At 40.4% G+C, this 16753-nt stretch overlaps 1 protein-coding gene across 1 annotated transcript; it reads left to right on the top strand.

The window, feature by feature from the left end:
* The first annotated feature begins 2012 nt into the window (after nucleotides 1-2012).
* Nucleotides 2013-16706, top strand: TBX19 (T-box transcription factor 19). Its single transcript, XM_019619007.2, has 6 exons — nucleotides 2013-6499; nucleotides 11576-11840; nucleotides 13689-13823; nucleotides 14605-14666; nucleotides 15632-15693; nucleotides 16322-16706. Exons 1-6 carry the CDS (start codon nucleotides 6303-6305, stop codon nucleotides 16549-16551), a joined length of 951 nt encoding a protein of 316 aa, XP_019474552.1. The 5' UTR covers nucleotides 2013-6302; the 3' UTR covers nucleotides 16552-16706.
* The last annotated feature ends 47 nt before the right edge of the window (nucleotides 16707-16753 follow it).

Genomic DNA, 16753 nt, shown 5'->3' with positions numbered 1-16753 from the left:
GAATACTGCAAATAAAAAAATAAAATCAGTAATTTAAAAATGCACATGTCAGAAATAGGGCTAGAGGCAATGACTCAGAAAGCAAATCTGTTTCAGTTGGCGTGTAATATGCATCCAAAAACTTGCTGTGATATTGATTTTCCTTACCAATGTGGTGAACTTTGCACCGGCCTGCTTCCTGTGTGTTAATTTTTCCTCTGATTGGTAGGGCAAACCCAAATGGCTGCCATTTATTTATTTTTTATTGCAAGGGTGATTGCAATCCTTGAGTGTTTTGAGAGATGTTGTGTTTTCAGTTTTGGTCTTCTAAGAAAACTGTCTCAAAGCTGAATACACTGAAATTTCATCACAGGAAGGTCCAATTTTTTATTTTTATTTTTAATAGAAGACACCCATCTTTCTGTAACACAGGAACCTAGTGGTTTGTATTTTATCTTTTTGAAAAGAGCTCAGAAGAACCAGGGGAGTTTCATATAACTTTCTTATCAAGACAGCTATGAGTATGAATCTAAACCTCCAAATGCAATAGATTCTTTCTATAAATGTTCAGTGCTTTGTTTTCTCTGCCTAGTTCAACCGGCATAATGTGGAGCTGTTGGAGCAGGTCCAGAGGAGGGCAGTGAAGATGATCAGAAGGCTGGAGGACCTCCACTATGGGTATAGGCTGGGAGAGTTTCAGCTTGGATAAGAAAAGGCTCCAGGGGGGACATTGTAGCAGCCTTCCCGTACCTGAAGGGGGCCTACAGGAAAGCTGGGGAGGACTTGTTATAAGGGCATGTAGTGACGGGATGAAATTATTTTAAACTGGAAGAGGGCAGATTTAGACGAGGTATCAGGAAGAAGTTCTTTAATGTGAGGGTGGTGAGACACTGGAACAGGTTGCACAGAGAGGCTGCAGATGCCTCCACCCTGGGAGCAAATCCATGGTGGATTTGTATTTAGTAATGGGACTGCTGGAAGGCTGCTACATACCTAATGCCTACCCTTTCCCCTTTTCCCTCCACAAGGTCTGATTCGTGAGAGAGAGTATTTTTTCCCTTTGTCTACTTGTTTATTTCACATTGAGCTCAGGCTTGGTTGCAGTATCCACAGGGTAAAGGATTGTAAATGTCCATCCATACTCAACTGTGGAAACTCCTGAAGGGAAAAAAAAAAACTTTTTCTGAAGAAAGCTTCAGATGATTAGAGAGATGGAATAGAATATCTAAGCTGCCAATCTTTGGGATTGCTATTTTAAGTTAGCCTATTTGAAACCCTTTTAAGTTTTTTTCAGGTTCCCATGTGGCATCTCTAGAAGAGGTTATTTGTGATATAAAATCTGCAGAAATGAGGAGTAACACTGATGTAGCTGAACAATGGTATGTTAGAAGTATAGACTGGCCAGCATGATTTCAGTGCAGCTCTGAATGGATGTCACTTCCAGATATGTAGAGTGAAAACAAATTATTTTGTCATGAGTGTTTGCTCTTGTGTTTTCTATTTTTGTGTAATAGGATGTATAAGTCTTGTTACTTTTGAGAGAAGCAAGTATTTCAGCCATGTATAATTATTATTAGAATCACAGAACATCCCGAGCTGGAAGGGACCCATGAGGATCATTAATTCCAGCTCCTGGCCCTACATAGCACCACCAAACTTCAAGCCCTATGTCTGAGAGCACTGTCCAACACTCCTTGAACTCTCACAGTTCAGAGCCGTGCCCACTGCCCTGGGCAGGCTGTTCCATGCCCACCACCCCCAGCTGCCCCTCCCCTGACACAGCTCCATGCCGTTCCCTCGGGCCCTGTCGCTGTCACATCTCCCCTTCCAGACTTTTCACCTTCCTCGTAGTCTCCCTTTGCACTCTTTCTAATGGTTCTATGTCCTTCTTATCTTGTGGTGCCCAAAACTGCACACGTTGTCTTTTTTTTTGTGATATGTTTATGTTTATCACCAGCCTGACTAGATCAGGAATTTTTTATTTTATTTTTTTTAAGAAACTATAAAAATTGCTCTGAAAAGCTTCCAGTGCTTTCTGAGCTGATGTTGATTGTAACAGGAGGCAGGGAGGTGCTACTTGAGCAGGCTGACTGAATAACTGCTAAAAACATACCTGGCTGAAGTTATTGAAACTGTCCTCTCCACCACCCCGGCAGTAATGAAAAGGCTAATCTTCTCTAAGTCTCTTATAACCCATCAATCTCTTAAGGGGCTGGATCCGTGATTAAAAACAGAGGGAAAGCAGCTGTCTTTTTATCCTCTCGTAATTATTCCTTGGTCGTCAATAGGTGTAGATTTCCTGGGAGTGTCATGGTGATAGAGGTTACGTTTCCCTGTGTTGTTGGGACTAAATGTTCAGGGGTGTTGGTTGTTTGAGTGCTCCACTGAGAGCCCTGGGGATGGAAAGTGTGAGTCTTGTTCTCTGTGATTTCACTGCATCGTGAAGGTTTGGCTTATTTTGGAAACGTGCACCTAAAGGCCAAAAAACAGCTATCCAGTGTCAAGGCAAGGAGAGGCCTCTTTAATTACCTTTTCTCTACTTTTTTTTTCTTCTGCTGTTTCTCACCAGCTGGTGGTAGGAATGGGTTTTAAATTATTTTAATTAGAAAGTCAAAACCAGCAACTTGCTTTTTACTGCTGAAACTTGGTGAATAAATTTCAGTAAGTGTTCCAGGTTTGTTCTGTCATTGCTGTTTCCAGACCTTGTTGCCACAATTAAAAGTGTGAGTAGGTAAATTCTTATTGGTGAACCCTGGACACAACTAGAGATGTCTCTAAGTGTTGTACTTGCACTTTTGACTTGAAGGGGTTAGTTCTGGGAGGCTGTGAGCCACAAGATGGCCGCTTCCTGGTCAGTAGCACCTACCTCTCTCCATGGGGTTCCAGAGGAAGTTTTCAATGTTGCATGTTTGGTACGAACCCTTCCTACTTCCTGAGACATCCATACCCATTTACTTGTTTAATTGCACAGCTACAGATGGCAAGTGCAAGAGGACTAATTCATGCTGTGTCCTACTTTCAGTGGCAATGACTGTCAATCACCTTGTTACTCTATTATTTGGTAAATGCAGTTACCTTTTCCTTCAAATGTCAAGTATGGGAAGACTTCCAGCTAAGAAAGAACCCAGCTGATACCTGAAACAGGTTATTTTTAGTGTCCCAGGAGTACCTAGTGATGTTAATCCATTTGTGTCTCATTTTCAGCATCTGCAGACTTGGAAAAATTCATCTCTCAAGAAGATAGGAGGGAGAAGGGATGTTTAGGAAGTATTCAAGTTTGTTATTTAGGTGAACAAAGGAGGCATTTAAAATGTAAAGGATGTCTCCTAAAACAGGCCAATTATCTGTGATAAAGATTTCCACCCTTAGTATTTTCTAGAAATGAAAAGTCAACAATAAGCAATTAACTCTATGAATCTACTGCTTTGGTTTCTCTCCTGTAGCCCCTCCTCATGGCAATTGCCTGTATGTAAGGCAGACAGTCTATGATTTGGTGAAGACCAATGCATGAGGTGGGATTCATATGGATTGGATGTGTATTTTTGAGTAAAATCTGTGCCCTGCTTATATTAAGCTGATGACTTTTCTTGCATGCATGCAAATTTGTTATTTCTTTGGCTAATTCTGGGCTGTAAATATACATCAGTGGTGACATGCACCTTGTGAATATACTGCTACATGCATCACTAATTGCTCTGAGAGCCCGAAATACCCTTCCCCATGCTCTGAACCAGCAATTGGCCTATGCCATTAGCCAACGCAGGTAACTACTCTTTTTGGAAAATATTGAGGTTGCATGTATCTTGTGCTACAGTAACCAAGTTGTAAGTTTAAAATTAAAAGTGTGTGAAAATGAAGTATTTTAAGAGATATTTTTCTTTCTTTCTTTCTGTGAGAAAATTTCTGATGATCAAGCACCTTAAGTGGTAATTGAAAGCAACCAAGTGTAATTTACTTTTGGTATCTCAGAGTGCATTTCTTTGGTGTGGAGGATGCGAGTTTTAATATTTGAAACTACAAAGAAAATGCCTTTGTGCCTCTCCTGCAGGCACAAAAAAACTGTAAAAATCCAGTCTTATTGATTAAAAATTAACCCAAAAACTTCCTAGTGTACAATATTTCATGTAGCTCTGATTCTCATCTTTATTAACATTTTGTAATATCACGAAAGCAAACAACTATTTCATGGTCTTCTAAGTGTTTGCTATGCCATTTGATCTTGTGTGGCATGTGCAGGGAAAAATGATAGAACTTCTCTCTCCTTTTTGAGCATTTGAAAAAGAAAGCCCAAACACTAATCTATTCAGTGTTACACGATGTTACCTGATAAGCAATTATTTTTCCAGATGCCCAGTGGCACACTTCAAAGTACCTAAATATCTTGTAGATTTTAATGTACATTCTTCATTTGCTCAGCAGTGAAAGGAGGCTGGTTAGTAACCAGAAGTTGCTATTTGCTTAGGCCTGGTGCAGACAGAAACCTTTCACAAGGTGAGCTGACTGACAATCTAGTTAAAATGTTATGAGCTGACAATTCAAACAAGGTATGTGAAGATTGGGAAGGTGAAAGAAGGAAGATGTGTCAGAGTGCAAAGTTCCCAGTTGGGATGATTGGGATTATAGATGTAAAAAATACGTCACAGCTGCATGACTTTCACTTCCTGTGGTGCTGAGATTGCTGGGCAGTGAAAGTGCTCACCTAAAGTCTCCTCTGCAGAACACTGTGTTGCTGCACATGTGCAGCTGTGCTGTTTTGAGGACTTGGATTCAGTATCCACACTCTGGCTCAATGTTGAGGGATTAGTAGGACTACTTGCCGAAAAAGATGCTGTATGACACGGATAGGACCTACAAATTCTGGCTGTTGGTGGCAAGGGAGATGATACCTCTTGGGTTTTTGCGCTGCAAGATAAATTGAACCTTGTTAAAGGATGGATTTAATTTAAACCCTGTTTTATAGAATTTGCCAGACCCTTCCTTGTCTTTATAAATGTCATCTGTGGTCCACTGTAGAGCCCCAAACCAAATCATTTCATTACTTAGAAAGCTGGAAGCACAGAAATTCAACAAGGGCTATTGAGTTAAACAAATGCAAAGTTCTAAGTAAGTAGGTAGAAAATATATTTCTCTAAAAAGAAATGCCCAACGTTTATTTTCATAAGCAAGTCCCTGATTATGTCATGTCTAACAGACCAGAAATTTCCCAGATGCTATTGGAGCTAAATGCATCCGGAGGAATTAGGCACTCAAATGCCTTATGTGTTAAAGTCCAATGTTTATGGATCAGTGGTATTCACATAACTTAACCTTCACTTAACTCTTCAGCACAGAACTGGACTCAGTTTTCTCAGATCCCTGTCTCACTGCTGAAGTTGATGGATTTTTTGGTGTAAGAGTGGCTTCTTTTACAACTGTCCTTTGTGGAAAGTATATGCAGTTCAAAGAGACTTGCCAGATAAGGCCTCAGGCTGTGAGAGGAGAGGGAATGCTGGTTTTAGGAATGATGAGGGAGCTTTTGGATGAAGCAGACCTTGAGTAGGTCAGCAGTGCCAGGCATCAGGACAGTTATGCCTATACGCAGCCTCAGAAGTGTGGGATCTGTTCCTAGAAATGCATCCAGAAGGAAGTTAAGGTACTTGTAAGGTGCCACAGACATTTTGTGAATGAAACTGGGGTCCAAGGGATGGACAAAGCAGGCATCAACAGTGGAGTGTAAGGATGCTACTTTTTTCTTTTGCCATCTAACATGTTAATTTAGGAACTTGGAGGATGTTGAGCAATGAAGTTAATGCGTTTATTCAACATGCTGGGGGAAAATGAGGCTATCCTCTTCTATCTTTAAGACTGTCTTCTCTGTTTAACTGTCTTGACTGTTACTAGCTCCTTCAGCTAGAGTCCGCATCAGCGGGAATGCAATTTCCATGCATTGTTTCAGTCTGGAAATGAAATAATTTTCATTAATGGAAACCTGGTTCTCAAGCAGAACAATTAGACCCACTTCAGGTTGAAAAAAGATAAAAGCATGCTAATTTGGATGGAGGACTCTTCTTTCAAGGCAGCCAATTGAGTCATCAGCCTGCCACCCACCTGACCGTCTGACAGGTAATTAGGAGATAGTCCTTTTTTTGTGTGGAGTGTGTGCATAAACCTGCACACGCTGGTGTCACTGCCCATTGGGACTTCCAGAGGAAAGAGCTAGTCAGTCAAAAGAGTGAGGAGGGCACGTTTCACAAGCTGTGCCCAACGATCTGACTTGCTTTTTGATTTAGCTTCCTATTTCTGTCTTTTAACACCCACCCGAAGTTTCTGACAGTAAAGTCATTATGGCAGACCTGGGTTGCAAAAAGCCCACTGACTGCACCGTCTCCAGGCTGCTCAGCGTCGTGGAGGGTGAACTCCGGGCAGGGAGAGACAAAGGTGACCCCACTGAGAAGCAGCTTCAGGTTGTCTTAGAGGATGCTACCCTCTGGCAGAGATTCAGAGAAGTCACCAACGAGATGATTGTGACCAAGAATGGCAGGTGAGTGATCTGCATAGCACTGTGTGCTAAGGGTGGGTGACAGCCGGGGGTGTGAAGTGGTATAATAGTAAGTAATGTGTGCATAGGCTAGAGAGAACTGCAGTGAGCATGTAGCAGTGTGGTCCCCTAAAAGCAGGGTAGGGACAGAATGGGGTGTCCCCGCTCCTTTCTGTGAAGCCATTCCTGCCACACTTTATTCCTGCTTGTGAAACATGCTGGAGAAATGTATTGACAAAAAGGGAACTTTCACCAAGGTGTGGACAGTATCTCTCAAAATCTTCTGGATTGCTTCTTTTGCTACAAGTCATTAATGTTTATTACCACATTCCTACTTGTAGATCTCAAAGGACTGTACAGAAGCAGACCAGTGCTGTTATCTCCCTGTTGCTGTTCTTGTTTCTCAGGCTTTGGAGGTTAACAGTCTGCGCATACAATCCGTACTAGAAAAGAGTACAATCCAGCTGTGCTCTGTGGCTTGTATGTGCAGTCCAGATCTGTGTGATCCCACACCTGTACCTCACAATTCTGTAGTTGTTGCTGGTGTACTTATAGTAAGCACCGTAGAATACTGGCTGACATACAGAGCTTTAAAAAGATAACAAATTGTGATATAAGGGGATCGCATAAGGGGATTTTGCTGAGTGCAAAATCTGGAGAAAAGAATGTTAATTCTGGCTTGAAAGGGGCTCTCCAGATAGGCTCTGCACTGAGCTAGGAAGGCAACAGAGTCCAAGTTATGACTAGATGAAAGTTTTCCTGTACACTAGTACTAAGGTTTTTACTTACTCTACCCTTGCCACCTCTGCCATCCCCTCCCACCCTACCTTCACGCATGTTTCTTTCACAAGGAAGATCTGCACGGGAGAGCAAGATTAAGAGATGAGAGAAAAGATTTACGCTCATGGTGTGAGTTCCATCAGCGTTGCAGAGATTTTGGTTGAACAGAACTTGTGGACAAGATTACTATTGCCTGTAGCCTGACAAGGAAAACAATTAAAAGGGGAAAAATCTTGTCTGCTAGCTCAGCAAGGTTCTTCTAGTAAGAGAACAATTCTGCTTCCAAAATATCATGCTTATTGCTACTCTGATTCCTAGGAATCTATAAAGATAAATGTTGTCTTCTGTTGTTGTTCTTTACACCAAGAAGCTGCTTTTGCTTAATTTGAATGTTTATAGTTGCTGTTGGGCTAAAGCAAACTTCTGAGTGGATTTTCACTTAATGTAAAGTAGATTTAAACTGATTCCTTGTCAGCATAAGTAATCAAGATGAGAATAAATTTGCACCAACTTAATTAAACGGATACAAAGGATTGTGCCTTACCAGCAGGTTGTGGGTTATTTTTTTTTCAGTTTCTTTCCTCACTGCTAATGTATGTCGTGATTGCAGGTGATACTTCCTCTCTAAAATGTCTAGGTGAGTGAATGTACACAATCTTTTTATGCTGCTGCTGGGATGAAAATCCATTGTTACTTGAATATCCAATGTTACATTTTAATCGTGGAAGCTTATTTATTTTTCTTCATTCTAACTTAGCACTGACCTTATCAGCTGGCTCTTACTTTTTCTAAAGCTAGTGCCGGTGGAGGCAGGTACGTGTTCTTTCTATCTGATCAAACTATAGCAGTCTCAAAGTAAATTTGTTTAAGAGTATTTTAGCAATCTGCATGAATCCTTATAATGAAGATTCTGTAGCATTAATGACTATCAAAAAAAAAAAAAAGGTTCCCTTTCATTTTTTCATTTCTGGAAGTATTTTCCCTTAACAAACAAACAGTGAGAAAATGGAACAGACAGTGGCTGCTGCAAAACCCTCTGAACAACTCCAACTCCATGCTTTTCAGAAGAAGACAAACTTGAGACAGTATCCTGTAAATCCTGAGCTTTTTTCCAGGCTCAGAATTCTTCAGTGGCAGTCTCTGAAGGGATTCTCAAAAGAAAAAACATTGATCTAATTCTGCTGCTGCTTACAGCGATAGAACCAACTCAGACATTCTTCTTGAAGGATATGTGAGCACTTTTGAAAACTGTTTTCTAAGATTAACAGGAAAAGCCAGCCTGAACTTGGGTGTTTGAAAATGAAGGACAATTTGTGTGGAAATATTGTTAGCAAAATTCAGAAATTAAACTGAAACTTGATGCGGGAACGTACTGGAGAACGAAAGGCTGTCTGATACGGTTCTCAAATGTGAATTCCTAGCATCCACAGTTCTATCTGCTGTGATTGAGTCATCTCTAATTAGTACTGAGGGTCCCAAAATGTTCTGAACCACCTTCACTGTTAATACGTAGATACTTCTCCATAGTTGCACTGTGCTTCATTGTATGAATCGCCTGCCACAGCAAAACACGTAGGTATACAGGGAAGATGGATGTGTTTTTAACAGGATGGATACAGTGAAATTAAACTGCATGCTGTATCACAAGATGTATCTCAAAGGGTGCAGCTCACATGCTGGAATCAGTCTCCTATTTTACTCACATTTATGGTATTCTATTGGCATTTCAACATTTAAACAACCCGTTTGCTGACTGAGCAAGTTTTCTTCAGTGTTATACCATTTCAGCTATGCGGTATTCTGAAACATCCCCATTACTGTGTGGAGGCAGGAAAGGGCCACTATTCCCCTTTATATGTGGGGAGAATCAGTACTGGATCAGTGCAGGCAAACGTGGAAGGGAATGTGGGGAAAGGCTTAGATGCAAAAGCAATTTTACTCTTTACTACACATTCAGATTTGATACGAAACATCTTCCCACTCAAGCTCCGTACCAGAGTAATTGTAGCAGATCTTCTCTAAATAAATGGAAGAGATTGAAATACTCAGTTATTGCAGTATCAGAGGTCACATGTGCACCTATCTGATCACTGGAATCAATTCTGATTGAAACAAATTTGTGGAAATTTTCATCTGCCATGCTACAGCATGCAATTTGAACAGTAAAGCCGTTTATCTGCTCAACAAGTGAGGTGGTAGGTCTTCCATCATTAAGGCCTGTACAATCAAACATGCTGATCCAAATGAGGTGGGGATTAATTGTGCGTGTGGCAAAGATTAATACAGGAAAACACTGTAACTTATGTGGTAGAGGAGGATAGAACTGATGCTGATCTGCTCTCCTGGGGATAAAGTCAAGCCTCTCAAGTAGAAAGGTAGAGAATTTTGCTTTGTGTGCAGAAGAACTAACAAATAGTTCTGAGAAATCTAGCAAAATTAAATTTTTTGAGGATGAGTTTTCCCCTCTGTTTCAATTTCAGCTAAATATGTAAGCCTGTTACTTTGAAGGTGGGCTGGAGGTGACCTGGCTGGGCAGGGAGCAGCGCATCCACAATTTTAGTCATGTTCCTGTTTGAAAGAAGGGGGCACCTCGTCAGAAAGACGTGCTAAATGTAATGAATAAATTCTTGGCTAAACTTCTACTTAGAAAGATCATGGTTCAGCATATTTTTCTCAGTGTGGATGTTTCTGGGGGCCAGGAGGCCTCATGTTTATATAAGAATAGTAGGAGGTGATATATAGTAACTACAATAATTCTCCATGTAATGATGTGTATGATGCCACAGCCTAAGAAACGTAATGAGTAAGGTATCTTTGATGGGAGATGTCTGTTCTGTTACTTTTCCCAGTTCCTGAAACTGTGAAAGCCCTAATAATTCCATTGCTGTAGACTTGTCCAGGCACTGAGATGCCAATTCAAAGCTGTAATCACAAGTATTGGAACAGAAAGAAAACTGACAGAAGTCTAGCTGTGAACTGCTGCAAATCTCCTTTACAAAGGAAGGCATAATAAGTAAGTGGGAGTTAAGAAAAGGGGGTATTGGAATCAAGGACAAAGATGCTTCAAAGTGTTTCCCAAAACTAAATGAGGACAGTATTTTAATTTTATATGCACAAGATGGTGGGAAGTCTGGATGATACATGTTTAGGGCTCTTAGTAATGGACAACATTGCATCTACGGCAGAACTGTGGAAGTGGAAGAATGTGATCAAACTGATGAGGATGAGGAATATGGATGGAAGGGAGCAGATGACTGGAAGAACTGCCAAGTGCAGGTTGGTCAGCAAGGACCAGACTTCTCAAACTGGAAATGTATGTACTGACAGTGGAACAGTATGAGAATACTTTTTAAAAAAGGGAGAAAACTACAGTTAACTATTTCAGCTAACTAATTTTTAATACACCCATGTAATAAGACTTCAGGATGTATTTTCAAGAAAAAGGTAATGAAATATATGGAAGATGATGGAAGATGAGATAAAAGGCATTTTACTAAATGAAAAAGTCTTGCCTGACTAATCTTGAAGTAAATAATCAGGAAATAAATAATTTTACACAAAGTAAATGCAGCCAAATTATTAGTGCACTTGAGTAGTGCTACCTGGAAACTGTTACTTAAGTGACAGATACTGGAGTTTAGCAGATGAACCAAAGGAGGTGAATCAGAGGAAAGTGAATCATTTAGCTCACAGAGACCATGGAACCATCCCTTCCAAAGAAGGAAGAAAAATCTTTCTATGTTGTTGTGGTGGTTATCTGCCTGGGATTATGTCCTAAAGGCTGGAAATGGCAAGATGATTTTAGAGGATATATACAGAGTGAGACAAAGTAGAACTTGGCCACTGGACAATGTTCTGCAGGAAAATAAAAGCACCAAAATGCAATTTATTGCAGGATTCCGTAATTGATGCAGTTAATCTGTGGTTTGGCTTCACCTTCTTGACCATCTTTGAGTCTGTTCAATCCTTCTTGCCTCAGACCTAAGGATGGTACTTAGCGTGTCCATATCCAATAGACGCTGCTGAAACTATATACAGTTCATAAATAAAACGCATTCACAAATCTAGATCAAGACCCGAGTACCCTACTTCAGCAATAACATATTTTTCCAAAATTGTGAAAATAAAAAGAAGGATTAAACTTTAGGAGACTTTTCTCTAGCTGTACAGAGAGAAATGGGGATGGAGGATGTTTTTTTTACTTTGACCTAATCTGCGGGCTGCCGGCCACAAACTCACTAAGACGAGCCTTTCGAAATCGGTTTCTAATGGTATCTCTACTTTTTGTTTCTTGACCAGGCGGATGTTCCCCGTTTTGAAGATCAGCGTATCAGGCTTGGACCCAAATGCCATGTATTCTTTCCTGTTAGACTTCGCCCCGACTGATGGCCACCGCTGGAAGTACGTCAATGGAGAATGGGTGCCAGCTGGGAAACCAGAGCCACCAAACCACAGCTGTGTCTACATCCACCCAGATTCTCCCAACTTTGGGGCCCACTGGATGAAAGCTGCCATCTCCTTCAGCAAAGTCAAACTTACCAACAAGCTCAATGGGAGTGGGCAGGTATGGGTATGGCCTGATGTTTCCCCATACACCTCTTGGCTTCGATTGCAAGCACCTACCAATCAAGAAATATCAAGGGTGCATTTATGTAATTATAGAGGCCCTTACAGTCCTCTTCACCCACAGATGCCAATTATTCTCTGGAGGCCACATGTAAACAGGAATAAACAGGCCTTAATTGGCGCTTTCAGATTTTAATGGACTTCTTGATGTTAAGAGAAACAGAGTGCTGTGGTTTACTTAATCATCAGGGGGCTTTTGAGAGTTGGTCTTGTGTGTTGGTTTTTTTTTTTCTTTTACATAGGACTTCAGAGAAGGGGGAAAGAATGGTCACGGGTATTAGGTTTTTGTTGTGTTCCCCCATGTTGTTTGGTGTAAGTGGAATGTTGGCAGGAGTCAGATAGCAGAATAAAAGGCTGCTCCTAAATGAAATAATTACTATGTCTGCTTCTGCATCATGATAATTATCAATATTCTATTGAATCAGCTTTGGCCTTTGGAAAGAAACCACATGTACCAAAAATAAGTGACTTTCTCTTTGAACCCCTTAAAAATGCAAACAGGAAAATTAGTTTTGCTTCATATTTTGTTTCTGATGATGCATCTAAAGATAAAATATTGCACAAGACCTTTTGTTTGCTTGTTTTTGTACAAAACTCCTACGTTGGATGCTACTTGTCAGCCCAGAATTTTTTTTTTTCCGTGTAAATTTTGTATGTTCTCTACCCATTATTTCCATTTGGTTTGTGAGGTACCTTCATAAGCCTACTGCCTTAATTAGGTAGGAAATTATCTCAATTTTTAGAGACTGAAGAACAGAAAGATGACCTGACTTTTCATAAACTAACACATAGAATTGGCACACAGGACTTACTGTGTAACATAAAATAGGATCTGAATTTGCAAATTCTGATCCTGCATCCAGGACCTTAGAAAAGCTAAAAGTCTAAATGTATGCACTGTAGAAAGAGAGGGACAGGAACAACGAAAAGACAATTTGGAAGGCCAAAGAAACCTTGATGGGAAAGATAAGAACAAGATCTTATATATGGGCAAGGAAAGAAGAAGAAAGTAGAAAGGAAAGGTGGAAAAGCTAAAGGAGAAACAATCGAAAGAAAAGTCGACTAAATGGCAAACAATTGAACCTCTCCCTGTTTTAAGTTTTGGCAGCAGTGTTAAGGTAAACCACATCTCCACTGTGTTTCAGCTTCCCCTTTTGTGGTGTTATTAGAAAGTATTAGCAGAAAGCACTGTTAGTCAACTATTGGCTCCTATTCCATATATATATACATATATGCACATAGCACTTTCCAAAATACATTTTTTTTCTTAATTTTAAATATGTTTCGTTGCATTAGAGATAATTAAGTAATGAAACAGGCTTCCTGAGGAAGGGTATTCTATAAAATAACCATTATGCAGAGCTTTAAATGCTAGTAGAGACATTTGCCAAGGCTTGTTTAGGTAAATCTTGCCCAGAAAGATGGGAGGTGACTACAGCACCTCTATCCTGGCCTTGTTTTCTGTGATGATAATTCTGATTCTTTCAGATAGCAGAAGCAGGATAGAGATTGCTCCTTAACTGACTGAACAACCTCTAGTGCAGTGGAAGCCCGGTGTGAAGGCCGTGGCTATTAGCACATATGCTGCTGTATCAAGATCTTTAAATCCAAGCCCACTCTGTTCAGTGCAGTTTGCTAGGAGTTAGGAAGGCACCTGCCCTTCTGCTTTCAATAACAATAAACTGGAGGGGTTTAATCTGATCTATTATAGAGCAAGAATGAGAAAACAGCTGTGGGATGGATACCACAGAGTGTCACTGAGGTCTTTCTGTTTTGTTTTCTGCAGATAATGTTGAACTCCCTGCATAAATACGAACCTCAAGTACATATAGTTCGTGTAGGAGGCCCCCACCGGATGGTGATGAACTGTTCCTTCCCTGAGACTCAGTTCATAGCTGTGACTGCCTATCAAAATGAAGAGGTAGGCAGATGCCACGGTGTGCTCTTGGGTATTACTGATGAGATATATTAGAAGCCTATTAACTACAAGATCAGCGTGAATAGACTGGTCCTTTTCTCATTTAACTACTAGTTCCATGCAGTATAATGCTCTACCCAGTCTCATACTGTCTTCTTTCTGCAGTTGAAAACTATTCAGTCCAAGGTCTGGCTGCAGTACTAAGCCAGATTTAGCTTAATATTCTGCCACTGCTATTCCAGATTGGTCCATCTGTCCTGGCATCCCAATCTCTTACTGCAAAAAGCTACAGTCAGCTCACATATCTTTTATAATAATGACCAACAGTTTTAATGATAATCGTAGATCTTCCCTCTCCCTAAAATGCATACAGTTATGGAAAGGCATATCATTCTAAAGAAATTTCTATTCTAAAATTGGAATTGAGGGATAATTTGGATTGTGACAATTGTTCACTCATCTGCCATATCTCTTGGCTGCAGATTTGATTTGTATTTGTTTCTCTTCTCAGTTCTCTCGAAAGAGTTCACAATCCCACAGGAATTACCAGACTAGACCACACCATTAAGTTGCCCCTTTTGGTGTGCTGCCTGTGGCACTGATCAGAACGCAGCACTATACAAAGAGCCAATCTCCCTCCAACCACTCCTGGAAGACAATACGTGGGGATATATTTTGTTTGTCTAACCATGGCAGTTCCACTTAGTTTTCTCTGGAAGATGTTGTTTCAACTCTCTATTCCAAGTTGCCTTCACTAACGTGCCTTGTTTTCTGTAAACTCAAGATAACAGCTCTCAAAATCAAGTATAATCCCTTTGCCAAAGCCTTCCTGGATGCAAAAGAAAGGTGAGTTGATCTTTTTCAGCTTCAGTAGTATTTGGTTGCTGATATGGTTTAAAACTGTGATATCACCATGGAAAAAATAAATTATACATAACTTAATCTTGTTTCTATAGTCTTAAATCTAGAGTCACCCCACTGAAACTAGTGGGGAGACTCTATATATAATTGTCACCATGAGATGTCCTAATGTGGGTGAGTAGTCTCTTCAAGGCAGAAGGACATATGAAATGAGATGGGTACAAGTTTTCCCAGTGATGTTATACACCTCATATGTTCACTACGTTGTACTTAGTCTCCAATGAATACCATAATTCAATAGGTCGGGGAAAATAAATGCTGCATACTTCAAAAAGCATAGTTAAAGGGAAATTGTGCTGTACCGGTAACACAGACACACTGCTATTCCTGAACCTATGTGATACTCTGTGATGTGTTTGTTAAAAGTAACCTGTAGGTGCTCATTATGGTAGAGATGCTTCTGCCATCAGAAACGGAATGTGGCTTAATTATTTTACAAAGATTCACTTCATCTGTACTAACACATTGAGGCATCCAAATGATAAATTCCCATCCATCATTGCTAATCAATTTTGTCCAGGTCTGCTGCGTCTTCTAAAGTGACGTCTCCCACATGCCTGCAGGAGAATCACTATTTTTTTCCTTTCCACTCTTGGAGCTACTGTGTCTCAATTCTCAGTTGCAGCGGGCAAATGCTGCCTTCGTCTCATGGCCCTAAGCAGGATGCAGAGCCTTGCTTTAGACTGAGTGGGATACAGGAAGTCCCAGGTGTCCCACAGGTAGACTTAGCGTTTCAGGCTTAGGATGCTGTGAAACATAATTGTTTCCTTTATGACAGAGTGCAGAAAAATCTTTTTTTGTGTGTGTGTGCGTGACTAGTTTTGAGTTTTTAAAGTTTCTTTACTAATTTTGCAATAAGAAGTTTTACCACTAGATGTTTTCCCTTTCAGAAACCATCCCAAGGATGCACCAGAAACAGTCTCTGAAGGTCAACATATGACATACTCTCACTGTAAGGTTTTTGTTCATGTGAGCTGGAGATTTTGTGTGATATGATAGATGCTGGGAAGCTGGGATCTGCTTAACTGGATCAGAGCAGCAGAGCAGTTGAACTGCCTTTGCAGAAAGGGACTGTCTAAACTAAATAATGATTGAAATAACTTCAGTAGGAAATCAGTTTCTGCAGAAGGATCATTTTTTGTATGATCCAATTTTTGATGTAAATGGAATCCAGGAAAAAGAAATTATATATGGAATTTTAAGGGCTTTCTCTCCATTTGTTTTGTATTTATAACTGTATTTTTGTCCCCCATAAAACTTTCATCATTAAGCAGGACAAAAATTTAAATGAGGGAGAAGATGTTGTGTTCATTCCAATGATGATCAGCTTTTCTTTCATTTATTCTTTGACATTAGTGATGTTTTCTCTTAGTGCGTTTTCAGGTCTTGTTTTCAGTGGTGGGATTTTTTGGTGGGCTTTTTTCTTTTGGTTGGTTGTTTTCTGCTTGTCAGTTGTTCCATGAAGCAGTATTTTGACATTGGTTTGATATTTCTGAAGCTCAACTGATGTGCAGGAAGCTGGCTACTTTATTGAACTGCGATGTTTTAGTGCAATAACATTCTTCTCTTTCCCCTCGAAGTGGGTGGCTGGTTGATTTCCAACCCAGATACAATGTGTGCATCAGGAAGCTCTAATTACCAGTATACTGCACCTTTACCTTTGCCAGCTCCACACACTCCCCACGGCTGTGAGCGATATTCAGCACTGCGAGGGCATCGGGCTGCTCCATACCCACCTCCCTACATGCAAAGAAATCATTCACCTACAGGTACAACTGCTTTGCTTCCTGGAAACATTCACCCTGACTGACCCTTGCTTTGGGAACCCTAAGCAGTAAAACAATTGAAAGCTGAAGCTAGGGAAGAGCAGTGTGAGTGTCTGTGACAGTCTAAGCTGAACACTGAATGCAGAGGGTACGGTTAAGGCAACAAAAGAAGTGGAACAGAATTGTTCAGTGCATTGTAATTGCTAATTGTAAATAAGAGTGAATGATCTTGCTTAAAGTCCTTCT

The sequence above is a fragment of the Meleagris gallopavo genome, chromosome 1 (genome assembly GCF_000146605.3).
Source record: "Meleagris gallopavo isolate NT-WF06-2002-E0010 breed Aviagen turkey brand Nicholas breeding stock chromosome 1, Turkey_5.1, whole genome shotgun sequence".
Lineage (NCBI taxonomy): Eukaryota > Metazoa > Chordata > Aves > Galliformes > Phasianidae > Meleagris > Meleagris gallopavo.
Note: the sequence above shows the minus strand (reverse complement) of the source record. Positions and strands in the feature narration are given on the sequence as shown.